Raw genomic sequence first — 13,286 nt, 5'->3', positions numbered from 1 at the left:
TATTAGGACTATAGATGACATTTGTCTGCTTCAGGCAGATCTTAATGTGTTGGGAGACTGGGCTTATGACTGGAAAATAATGTATAACTTAGATAAGTGCCGTGCTTTGCATGTGAGCAGGGCAAATGCTCAACATTCATACACCCTTCAGGGAAAAGCATTAAAGAAGGTGGAGATAGGAGGAGATTTGGGCATTCTAGTGCATACACCCTTAAAGATACACGAGCAATGCCAAGAAGTGATAGCTAGAGCAAATAGGGTGTTGGGGTGTAGCCATAGGACAATTGAGTACAAGACGAGGCATACTATTTTGTCCTTGTACGAGATCTTAGTCAGGCCGCACTTGGAATACTGTGTCCAGTTTTCACTGTGCCCAGTTTTGGTCTCCTAACATGGTGGGTGATTGTGAGGCTTTGGAGAGGGTGCAGAGGAGGGCTGCTAGACTAATTCCCAGTTTAAAGCATCTTAGTTATCAAGGTAGGTTAAAAGAGTTATGACTCTACACTTTAGAGAAGCGTAGACTTAGAGGTGATCTGTTTGAGGTTTATAAGATAATGAAGGGAATAGAATGTGTTCCAGTTGACAGTTTGTTTCAATTAAATAGGTTAGGGAGGACCAGGGTCACAAATTTAAGTTATATAAGGCTAGATCTAGGTAAGATGTCAGGAGGTGGTTCTTTTCCCAGAGAATAGTGGACCTCTGGAGCAGGCTGTGCGGTGGATGCTGATTCGCTGAATTCCTTCAAACGAGAGCTGGACCTGGTTCTGGCTGGGGCGGAGATCACCTCTTACAGAAGGTAAATACTGCAGGAAATTCAGGGCCAGAGTGATCTCCTGGACTAGTTTCAATTGCCTAGTTTGGTTGGAAAGGAATTTTCCAGATTTATTTCCTCCAAATTGGCCTGTTTTTTAAAACTTTTTTGCGTCTCCCAGGAGATCCCATGGTTTCAGGTAGGGTGGAGTGTATATACTGTGATACACAAGATATCACAATTGTGTGGGACAGGCAGGATGGACCAAATGGTCTTTACCTGTCCATCATTGTTCGTATGTTCGTATTGTGGACAAAAGAATGAAAGAACACTGCTGTTTCTATTTTATAATAGCTATCTTAAGTCAGCAAAGACTGGGGATCAAACCTGGGACCCTACTGGTCTGTTTTACTCAGCTATTTACTTGATAAGCTTGCTGAGCGATTAGATGGAAGCTGTGCTTTTCGTTCTTAATAAGAAAAGAGATGACAATTTTCCTGGTCCCCCTCTGCCAAGGCACTTAATAGGCGCAGTGTGCCCGATGTGTGCTATGTCTGTCCAGGCCAAGCTGTGCCTGAATTTAGACGGCAGCCTAAAATTGGCCCAGTCACAGGCCTGCTTCCTAGCAGAGCTTATCACCTGGTAACTGGGGCAGAAACAGGAGTGCAGCTGGAGGCCTTGTCACTGGTCTCAAGGTCTTCTGGTTGCTTTTGCAAAATAGCAGACAGAAGGCATCCGGAAAAGAAAATCGCTATGATGTTGCTCAGAAAAAGTTGCCTACCTTTCTTCTGCTCCTCTTTGGTTTGTTGCTGGGCCCTCTCAGACCCTCTGATCTAAGGGCCCACTCCAGCTTCTTGGGCTCCTCTGCATCTGGGTGCCCCATGCTGCAATGACAAGAAATTTGAGGTGGGAGATGCAGGCCATGCTCTGCCCCTCAGGAAAAGCCCTAGAAATCCTGGAGTAGCGCAAAGGAAGTAGAAATTTGGCATAATAGGTCTCTGCCTCTTTTTACTGAACGTAGCACCGGGAAATAAGAATTCCGGGGGAGGGGAGGGGAAGAGGGGAAATTGGTGTAAGCCAGTTGGAGTCAATGGTAAAGAAAATCGTGCAGTGTAAAACAGACTGCCGACTCGCTATAAGCCCATTTTGCAATAGTTGCATGGACCAATTTTGGAGTGTCCGCGCCTTAATAATACACGGACTGCAGGAGAACAATAAAACAGGTATTTACTGAACAGAGGGTAACTCTTTTGTTTTGTTTTGTTTCTGAACAGAGGGTAACTTAAGACTGAAGTACAGAAGCCTGCTATGGCTTTATATACAGGGGTGGTCACTGCCGGTACTGCAGTATAGAATCAGTTCTTCTCTTAAAGGTACATACACAACAATTCCTCCCCTTTTAGATAAACAGTACATAACATTCATTTAACAACTAAATAATAACTAATTACAATTACAATTTTCACTGTACTATATACATCAACTGAAATAATCATTTATAAGTTCAGTCTTTGAGGAGGCTTCCTGATCCTGACTGGATAGCGCCTTTCTCGAGTATCCTGTTCTTGCGGCGGAGTTGATTCTGGCTCATTGTCATTGGTTGGTTCGTCAGCTTCCAATACCACTGCTTCTGAGGTAGACGCAATCTGTACTTCGGGTTGATTAAGCAGGTGCACCTGCTCGTGGTATGGGTTTGGCTTGTCCCTGTGACTCTAGAATCTGGTCAGCATGGCATCTCACGATGCTCTCTCCAACGTCCACTGTGTACATTAGTGGTCCCTGCTGTGTGCATATCGTTCCTGGCTGCCATTTTTCTGTTCGGTAGTCGCGGGCCAAGACTGGTTGCCCTATCTTGAAGCTCCTGGTTGGCTTCTCATTTATGTGCTGGAATTGCTTATCCTCAACATCTTGTCTTGTGTTTGGTTTGAGCAAATCCAGGTGATATCTTAGCCTTCGGTTGAAGAACATTATGGCTGGAGCTTGGTTGGTGACTGCATGTGTCGCATTCCGGTAAGCAAACAAGAAATTATCCACCTTGTGTTGTAGTGGTATGTCGTCGTTATACATTGCCTTTATTGCCTTTTTAAAGGTCTGAACAAACCTCTCAGCCAATCCATTTGTGGCTGGATGATATGGGGCAGATGTGTAATGTTTCACCCCATTATTCCTCAGAAACCTCCGGAAATCCTCGGACACAAACTGTGGCCCATTGTCGGAGCAAATCTGTTCTGGCAAGCCATTCCTGGCGAAGATGGTCCATAGGACTGCAATAGTTTTCTCCGTGGTGGTGGAGGACATTTTGATGACCTCTGGCCATTTTGAATGGGCGTCCACAGCGATTAGGAACATTGAGTCCATAAATGGACCAGCAAAATCAATGTGGAGCCGTTGCCATGGAGATGAGGGCCACTCCCATGGATGTAGCGGGGCCTGTGGTGGAGCGTTTTGGACCTTCTGGCATCCTGTGCATCTCTTGGTCATATCCTCAATTTCTTTATCGATTCCCGGCCACCACACAAATGCCCTGGCTAGGCTCTTCATTTTTACCCCTCCCAGATGACCCTCATGAAGCTCATTGAGCACTCTATCTCTCAACTTGGGTGGAATTACCACTCGGGATCCACACATCAAGGTCCCCCAGCACGCTGACAGCTGTTCTCTCCTTGGTGAGAATGCTGGCAACAGTGAGTCGCCATGTGCTGGCCATCTCTTCACCGTCAAATCATAGACCCGAGAGAGTGTCGGGTCATTTCAGGTTTCCTTCTCTATACTTGAGTTTGCAACAGGTAGACATTCGACTATGGTCGCATGGAATATCTCAACAGGGTCCACTGCAGGTGCTTCCTCTACCGTAGGCAACGGTAGGGGCGACAGCCCATCAGCATTTCCATGCTGTTTCGTACCCTTGTACTCTATGTTGTACTGATGTGCCCCTAGAAAAAGTGACCATCTTTGCAGCCGTTGCGCCATCATCACCGGAACGCCCTTTGATGTAATAAAAAGTCTCACACATCAAGGAACTTTAAAGTAAGATTTAAGCAACTTATAATTAAACTATATACAAGAGCGGTCTTCACCATGCCTCTAGGAGAAGCCCTCCTATCATACTGAGCAGTTCAGTATTTATACTAGTCCAAACACAGGAAGTGACGTATGCACAGGAAGTGATGTATACACAGAGTTCACAGTTCACAGGAAGTGATGTGCACATAACTTCCTCCAGAAGTTATTTATTATTATCACATTCTTCCCTCTTGCGAGATTAGAAGGCTGTGGTCTTCCTTTTATTCTGCAGCCGCCGAACGAGGAAGAGTCGCACCCGTTTGGTTTCCCGTCGTAGAGGGTCACTGGTCCGCTTACATGCTGTTGGCCATTGGTCAGAGTCTGTGTGGCCTGGATTACCCTGTGAAGGGTCGGGGAGATCATGGCTTCGTGTACGACTCCCAATAGGTGCAGAGTCGGTCTGTCTCTGTTCAGAGGGAGGTGCAGAGCTGGTCTGTGGCAGATCAGTACTTTGGTGTGCGGTACTGGGAGGGTCGCAACTTTGAGTACGGGGTTCTACCGGCACCAAGCTAGTTGGTGTCAGATCAGGATCCTGGAGAGGGGTACCTGGTAGGTTCCAGGAGGCTCCTGGTAAAATACCATCACTCGATGTCCCACTAGGTCCTGGTGGGCAGGGAGCCAGATCCCGTAATGATCCGGTAGATTCTCGGCCGTCGGGATATCGTATGTATGCATAGGTGGGGTTGGCATCGGTTAGTTCGACCTCATCTACGAGGGGGTCATTTTTAGATGTCCGAACGTACCTTCGGAGTAGTACAGGTCCAGGAGTAGTTAGCTATGACGGGAGGCATGTCCCATAAGATGAGCGATGCTGGAATCCAATGAACCGCTCATGAGGTGTAGTATTTGTGGCTGTAGAAAGAAGGGACCGTATAGAGTGCAATGCATCCGGAAGCACTGCTTCCCATTGCTGGTTCGGTAGGCCCCGAGATCTTAAAGCAAGATGTACGGAATTCCAGATGATACCGTTATACCTCTCTACCTGCCCATTTCCGATGGGATGATATGGCGTCGTTTTGCTTGTAGCAATTCCCCGTTCTGAGAGGTAGTCCTTGAGTTCCCTTGACATAAAGGATGGACCCCGATCCGAGTGAATGTAAGCCGCCATGCCACAGAGAGAAAATACTTGCTCAAGGCAGCAGATTACTGTGGACGCCAGCATATTGGAGCAGGGGAAGGCAAACGGAAAATGTGAATATTCATCAATCATGGTGAGCAAATACGTGTTCCGAGTAGAAGAGGGCACTGGGCCCTTAAAATCGATGCTAAGTCGTTGCATCGGTTGGGTTGCGTGTATGAGCATACCATCTGAGGGGCGGAAGAACTGAGGTTTTAATTCTGCACAAAGCCGGCATTCTGAGCACATTTTCTTTACATCTCCAGTAGAAAAAGGGAGATTCTGTGATCGTACGAAATGTAGCATGCGCGTAACGCCAGGATGACACAATCCATTATGGACATCTATGAGAGTAGAGGACGACATAGTGGAGCAGAATGCTCATGTGAGGGTATCCGGGGCCACATTCTCCTTGCCAGGTCGATAGTGAATGGTGTAACCAAAAGAGGCCAGTTCCATCCTCCAAAGCTGTATTTTATTATTCTTAATTTTGGTTCGTTTTCGATTATCGAGCATGAAGGCGACTGATCGCTGGTCCGTGATTAATGTAAAGTGCTGGCGAGCTAGAAAATGGTTCCACTTCCGTACCGCCTCTATGATGGCTGTGGCTTCCTTCTCAACCAGAGGATAATGTAGCTCGGCACCTTGTAAGGTCCTGGACTTAAATGCTACAGGACGACCTTCCTGATTTAGAGTAGCCGAGATCGCCACCTCCGAGGCATCACATTCGACTATGAAAGGGAGATTCTCATCGATGGAGTGAAGAGCCGCTTTCTCCAACTGTTTTTTGAGAAGGTTAAAGGCTGCAACAGCCGCTGTTTCCAATGGAAATGATCTAGCATGCAGCAAGGGTTGGATTTTGTCTGAAAAATGAGGAATCCATTTAGCGTAGTATGCAAATAGACTGAGAGCCCGACGTAAAGAAGCCGGATTCTTAGGTGACAGGAGCTCTTGGAGCGGGCGAAGTCTTTCTGGGTCTGGCTTAATGATACCGTTGCCTACGCAGTAGCCAAGGATGTTGATGGTCGGTTGCGACTCAACAGATTTAGATTCATTCAAAGTTAAGTTACGGTGATGGAGAGCATCCCGAAATTTTTGGAGGTTGGCATCGTGTTCCTGTTGATCGTGACCTGCAATAGTAATGTTATCAAGATAGGGAAAAGTGTCCCTTAAGTTTTCCTGCTTAACCAGGCCATCCATTGCCCGTTGGAAGACAGCCACTCCATTAGTAACCCCGAATGGGAGGCGACGAAATTGGTACAGCCGTCCATTAGCCTCAAAGGCCGTGTACTGCTTATCTGAGACCTTCAAGGGTACCTGATGATAGGCACTTTTCAAATCGTAAGTTGAGAACACTTTGTATTCGGCCAGTTTATTAACCATATCATCAATGCGTGGCAATGGGTAGGCGTCCAAGTCAGTATATTGATTGATGGTTTGTGAATAATCAATGCATAGTCGTTGTTTGTGAGGTTTTAGAGGGTTCTTGACGATGACGATTTGAGCCCGCCAGGGCGACGAACATGGTTCGATGATATCCTCTGCTAAAAGTTGAGAGATTTCAGCCTCAATAAAAGATTGGTCTTCCTGACTAAAGCGCCGCGATTTCGTTATTATTGGTTTACATCGAGGAGGAATACTGGCAAATAATGAGGGTTCATCAAGTGAAGCTGCTGATAATGCACAAAACGGTAATTGAGACAGTATATTAGAAATAGTAAGTCCAGGTTTGGATCCGCCGAACTCAATGGTGAGTTTCTTATGCTGTTTTTGAAAATCCAGCCCTAAGATGAGATCACTACATAAGTCCTTGAGCACCGAAAGTCGGGTGGAGGGATACATGCGACCATTAAGTGTCATATCAATAATACAAAAGCCGGAGATTCTGGTATTAAGTGATGACTGAGCCATCGCAATTGCCTGGTCCGATGGGAAGATATGTAGTTTCAATTTCGCAACAATCTGTTCTCTAATGAAACTATCAGTACTTCCTGAGTCAATTAAGGCATCTAAGGTATGCCCATTAATTGAAACTTTTGTAGCTGCATGAAACAGGTTCTGTGGGCAAGCAGCTATAATTGGTGTGGTTGCACAGAGAGTGGCTGAAACTCTAGGTGTGCTTCTTCGGGAGAGAGCTCGAGAGGAAGCTTGATAGGTCCTAGCCGGAGCATCTTGATAGGCCCTAATTGGGGCAGTTCGGTAGGCCTTAGCTGGATAGGCCCTCGTAGAGGCTCTTGATTGGCAAACTTTTGCAAAGTGTCCCTTTTTATCGCAATGACTGCAGATCGCATTGCGAGCAGGGCAGAATTTCCTAGGGTGAAAAGAATCTCCACAAAAGAAGCATTCCTTCCTAGATTGCCAAGAGGCTGCTAAAGTGGGGTCATCCTCCTCTTCTTCATCAGAATTATCATCAGGATTAGATTCCTCCATGATAGGGTTCACCTGAGGCCATTTGAATCGTCTGGTTGCAGTTACAGCAGCAGATCGAGATCTGGGCAGCTGATAGAGGTCTGCATTTTTCTTTGCCAAATCCAGAGAACAAGCCAGGTCAAAAGCCTTTTGTAGCTCAAGTGTTTTACTTTCTAGCAGATGCTGGCGTATAAATGGAGAGGCAATCCCGCAGATGAAAGCATCACGAATCATTTCTTCGCAGTACAGCTCAGCCGAGGCTGCCTGAAAGTTACAATCTACGCTGAGCCTGCGAAGTTCTTGAAGGAATTCGTTAATCGATTCCCCTGGCCCTTGTCGGGCTGTGGCCAGTAGATGTCTAGCATAGACCTCATTTGCGGTCTTGGCATATAGTTTTTTAAGTGCCCGGATCACCTCATCGCAATTATCCCATTCATCAACATATTCAAACACTGTTGGGGTCACATAGTTGATAAGTATCCTCAGTTTAGTAGAAGCATTCACTTTACATTCATCAAGAAAATTCTCAAAAGTACGGTAGCAATGCTTCCATACCCTGCCAGCTGCTGGTGCGTTTGGGTCCAAGTCCAGACGAGTAGGTTTAAGGATGTTTTCCATGATGGGTGGTTCCCTGGATCCTTAACTCCGAGTTTGTCCGAAGGTTTAGTATTTGTGAGTGTAAATACTAAGTTGCTTAAATTGATGTAATAAAAAGTCTCACACATCAAGGAACTTTAAAGTAAGCTTTAAGCAGCTTATAATTAAACTATATACAAAAGCGGTCTTCACCATGCCTCTAGGAGAAGCCCTCCTATCATACTGAGCAGTTCAGTATTTATACTAGTCCAAACACAGGAAGTGACGTATGCACAGGAAGTGATGTATACACAGAGTTCACAGTTCACAGGAAGTGATGTGCACATAACTTCCTCCGGAAGTTATTTATTATTATCACATCCTTCTTCGGGTTAAAGATGGAGACCAGGGGCTGATGATCAGTCAGTAGGGTGAATTTCTGCCCGTGCAGATAGTGATTGAACTTCTTCACACCCCACACCAGGCTGAGGGCCTCCCTGTCAATCTGGGTGTAGTTATGCTCGGCTGAGGTTAACGAGTGCGACGCAAAGGCTATTGGCCTCTCTGAACCGTCAAGGAATTTGTGTGACAGCACCGCTCCGATGCCGTAGGGAGACGCATCACATGCTAACCGAATCAGTAGTGTTGGATTGTAGTGGGCCAATACTTCTTTTGAAGTGATTAGGCATTTACATTTCTGAAAGGCACGCTTACACTCATCACTCCATTTCCATGTTACTCCAGTTTGCAGCAGGGCATTCAGTGGGTGCAGAATTGTAGATAAATTCGGCAACAACTTATGGTAGTAGTTCACCAACCCGAGGAACAACCTCAGTTGCGACACATTTTCCGGTGCTGGAGCCTTGACTACAGCCTCAATCTTGTCCGGCGACTTATGCAACCCTTCCTCATCAATCATGTGGCCACAATACGAGATTTGTCTCTTGAAGAACTCGCATTTGGGGCGGTTGGCTCATAGCCCATATTCCTGTAATCTAGTGAGCACCTGCTCCAGGTTGGCAAGGTGTTCACTGTCATTTTCGCCCGTAACCAGGATGTCGTCCAAATAACACTGGGGCCTAGAAATTCAGTTGCGTTCGCCAGCCGTTAACGCCATAAGAGGGGTAGATTTCCAGCGCTAGGCACTTAGCGCCCGGGCGCAGGCCGGTCTGCGCCAACGCCCAACTTCAGTTGACATTTAGCGCCGGCGCAAAGTGTTTGCGCCCGCTCAGCTGCACGCGCAGCTTATGACGTCATTTCGTCATGCAACGCTGTTTGTGCGCCCCAAACCGGAAATTCAGTGGTGCCCGCCCAATGTGGGCGTGGCGCTGTTAAGAACTGTGAAGTGGAACGCAGCAGAGGCCCTGCGGGCATCGGGGAGCGCTAATTAAAGGGCACTTACACTGAACTATAAAGGCCAGCCATTTTGCTGCAATGACTTTAGTGCTTTGGATTTCTGGACAGAGACCAAGGAACAGACCTTACTGATTTGGGACAACATAGGAGAGGTATTTTTGGCTTCTGGCCAGAGCTTGGAAATTTGACTCTTTGTGATTTCACTGTTTGCAAGTTTATTATGGGGGCTGCATGGGGTTCCAACCCTCAGTTCCAGCATTATGTGCGAAGGGCTCGCAGACGCTGTGTGAGAGGGGCAGCCATGCCTAGATGCAGAGGGGCCATCAGGCGTCGGCAACGTAGGCCTTACCCACTCAGGGAATACCGGCAGCAGGTGTCCTATCTCACCATGACTGCCGCGCATTGTGTTAAGAGGCTGCGCTTCAGAAGGGAGGTGGTTGCAGAGATCTGCCAGCTGCTTCACAGAGATCTGCGTCCACAGCTGATGTGCAGGACGTCTCTGTCGGTGGAAGTGAAGGTCACGGTGGCTCTGAACTTTTATGCAAGCGGCTCCTTCCAAGCCGCTGCTGGGGACATAGCGAACATCTCCCAGTTCGCCGTGCATCACTGCATCCGGCAGGTCACCGATGCCCTTTTCGCAAGGAGACACCAATTCATCTCCTTCCCCATGACCCTAGAGAGGCAGGAGCAGCGTGCAGTCGGATTTGCCAGGATCGCCGACTTCCCCATGGTGCAGGGCGCCATTGACTGCACGCATGTGGCTATGCGGGCACCTGTCGACAATGCTGAGGATTACCGCAACCGGAAGGGCTACCATTCCCTCAATGTACAGCTGGTGTGTGACCACAGGCAGCGCATCCTAGCTGTCAATGCCCGCTTTCCAGGAAGCAGCCACGATGCATTTATCCTGCGCCAGACTACTGTGGCTGACATGTTCGAGGCACAGCCTCCACCAAGGGGATGGCTTATTGGGGACAAGGGCTACCCTTTGTGCACATGGCTCATGACCCCGCTCCGCGCGCCCAGGACCCCTGCGGAGGAGGCATACAACGAAAGCCATCAAGCCACAAGGAACATCATAGAGCAAACGATTGGCGTCCTGAAGCAACGGTTCCGCTGCCTGGATCGATCCGGCGGATCTCTACAGTATTCGCCGGATAGAGTCTCCCAGTTCGTCGTCGTTTGCTGCATGCTGCACAACCTGGCTATCCGCAGGACTCAGGCACTGCCACCTCACGTTGGGCCACCACCTCAGGAGGACGAGCAGGAGGACCATGAGGAGGAGGAGGAGGAGGAGGAGGAGTACCAGCCCAGAAGGGAGCCACAAGGTCCAAGGGCCGTCCGCCGGCGGCTTATTGAACGACACTTCTAGGCCCCCTGTCAGGGAATGGCTTGTGGCAATGAACGCACCTGAATGCAGCCGCTCCGCAAGCCCTCAGCCGGTTAACGCAACAACCACTTGAAACATGACACCTGGACAAGCTGAATAAATAAAAAGCTTTATTTAACAAACTCAGGGCCCTTCCCACATGAAACAGAAAAACAGAAATGACCCCCAAAAAACAGTGAAAAACATATCTCACTCCCACAACCTGGGGAGGAATAACATAACTTGTCAATCCAATTGGCCTTCATCTTCAGCCTTTCCAAAATAAGCCACCCCCCTCCAGAACACAAACACCCCCATATAAAAAAAACAGTTGCCGACACCCTCTACCTGGTGTGCCGAGAGGGCGAGTCCTTGTGCAGGCTTCTCCGGCCCCTGCCCGACCTGTTGCTCCGCCTCAACCTGGGCCCTGTGGGTGTTGGAAGGCTGGGGAAAGGCTCCTGAGGGCCGCAATGCGTAACGGCAGATGCCCTTGGGGGTCGGCCTAGACGAGGTCCGGCCCTGGAGGGTCCGGCTGCTGACTGCTGCAGCTGTGGCTGGGCAGCATCAGTCTCTGCAGCAGCTCGTCTCACCTTGGCTGGGGGAGTGGCAGTGGCGGCTGCAGCAATGGGGGCAAGCTGGCTGATGCCAGGCGCTCGCTGGTCGCCAGAGACATTGGCACTCGGCCGGGCTGGCACTGCAGCAAGCGCAGCAATCTGGTGGAGGCCAGACCGCTGTGCTGCAGCAGGGCGGCGGGTGCCCTGTCGATGCTTCCGTGACACAGCGAGTGTGGCAGAAGTGAGTGCCCGAACTGCCCTGTTCTGTGCCCGCATCAGATCAGCCAGTGTCTGCACGGCACCACTCATGAACTCGCGACTCGCGTCCTGTGCTGCCGCGAGTTGGTCGACACCCTTGGCCTGTGCTGCCACGAGTTGCTCGACACCCCTGGCCTGTGAGTCCCCGAAAGCGGCCACACTATGAGCCAGGGACTCAATGGCCTGAGGCAACTGTCCCACAACCCCCATGAACTCGTTGTGGCGCCGCTCGGAGGCCGCGGACATTTCATCAAGGAGGCGCACCTCCTGGGCGAGGACCGTCTCCGGACTGGAGGGCGGACTCTCCATCTGGGGAGAAGGCCGCCGAGCTGCCCGACCCTTCCCGCGTGCCTGGACGCCACTGGGCCCAGCAACTGCCCTTCCCTGCAACACTTCCCCCCTCTGGGGAGAAGGCAGCCGTGCTGCCCGACCCTTCCCACCTGCCTGGACGCCACTGGGCCCAGGAGCTGCAACCCCCTGCAACACTTCCCCCTGGCTCTTCACCAGGCAAGACGTGTCCCCTCCATTGCCATCCCCTGGCGCGGATGAGGGTTCCCCCGATGTGCCGCCTTCCTCTTGGTCCTCATCGTCCTCCTCTTCCGAGGGACTGGCACTCTCAGCTTCATGGACCTCCTCCTCACCAGCTGAAAGCAGGAAGGCACAAGAGTAGCTTTAGAGTGAGGACAGGGCATCAGCGAGGGAGGCATGAGTGGTGGCATTATGCGCATTGGTCGGACAGTGGCAAAGGATGTAGATCTGAAGCGCAAGGGGAACGAGAGAGGTCCAAACGGTCATGTCCTTACCATTGGGGCCCAGCACAGGGTCGGCATCTCCAATAGCAACGGGGCCAACCACCCGGCCACGCATGAGTCGAGCCACGCGCTCCTCCAGGTCACTGAGCTCCTGGAACTGGCCACGGCCTCCCCCGGTGACATTCCGGCTCTTCATATTCTTGGCCAGCTTGGCCTGCAAGAGAAAGGACGGCCTCTAAGTACAGTGTGTTGCCCTGTTGTTGTCTGCACTGCCTCCCATGGTCGATTAGCATGGCCAGTGTGGTGCCCTGTTGTTGTGTGCACTGCCTCCCATGGTCGAATAGCATGGCCAGTGTTGTGCCCTGTTGTTGTGTGCACTGCCTCCCATGGTCGAATAGCTTGGCCAGTGTGTAAAGTGCAGAAAGTGCTATTGATGATCATGCCAGTGCCATAGCTGCGGGAGGAGGGATGGCCATTAGGCCTTTGCGGTCCCTTTGCCCATAATGTGAGGTGCACATGCAAGGATGAGGAGGACACTGGAAAGGGTACTCACTCTGACCATCCGAGTGAGGTCGTTGTACTTCTTGCGGCATTGGTCCGCACTCCTGGGGACATCGCTGGTGGATGACACCCTGTGGGCGATTTCCCTCCAGGCTCTCCTGTACTGCCTCCTGGGAGCCTTCTTGCCACTGTCCGGGCACAAGATCTCTCTTCTCTTTTCAAAAGCCTTAAGCAGCACCCTCAAAGCATGCTCTGAGAAGCGCTGCGCTCGTTCACGGGCCTTCTGCATGGCTTCAGGCGCTATTTGGGCCCACCAGCAGTGTTCAGGCCTAGCTGCAGGGCTCCACTATCCAGGGCGTGGCAGCAGACAAAGTCGACCCTTCCCCTTTTAAGAGCTGGCCGGCGTCAGGGTGTCTGCTGTCAATCAAAACATGACCGCACCTGCGCTGCGCCCGGCCTCGGCGTTATCAGTCCGCACCGCCGGCTTAGCGCCTAAAGATAGGAGTGCAACGCCAGTTTCAGCGCTCGCCCTAACTCCTTGGCCAAATCTACTGAATTTCGGCGAAGTGGCCTACACTTT

General features: G+C 50.2%; 1 protein-coding gene across 1 annotated transcript in view; it reads left to right on the top strand.

The window, feature by feature from the left end:
* col21a1 (collagen, type XXI, alpha 1) overlaps window positions 1-13,286 on the top strand; it is a 639,396-nt gene that overhangs the window by 176,046 nt on the left and 450,064 nt on the right. The window contains exon 8 of the mRNA XM_085996520.1: window positions 12,859-12,866. Within this exon, the coding sequence (XP_085852646.1) occupies window positions 12,859-12,866 (8 nt within the window). The remainder of the gene's footprint in view (window positions 1-12,858; window positions 12,867-13,286) is intronic.

Source organism: Somniosus microcephalus, chromosome 9 (assembly GCF_052327205.1).
Source record: "Somniosus microcephalus isolate GS21.2 chromosome 9, FLI_Smic_1.0, whole genome shotgun sequence".
NCBI classification, from domain to species: domain Eukaryota; kingdom Metazoa; phylum Chordata; class Chondrichthyes; order Squaliformes; family Somniosidae; genus Somniosus; species Somniosus microcephalus.
Note: the sequence above shows the minus strand (reverse complement) of the source record. Positions and strands in the feature narration are given on the sequence as shown.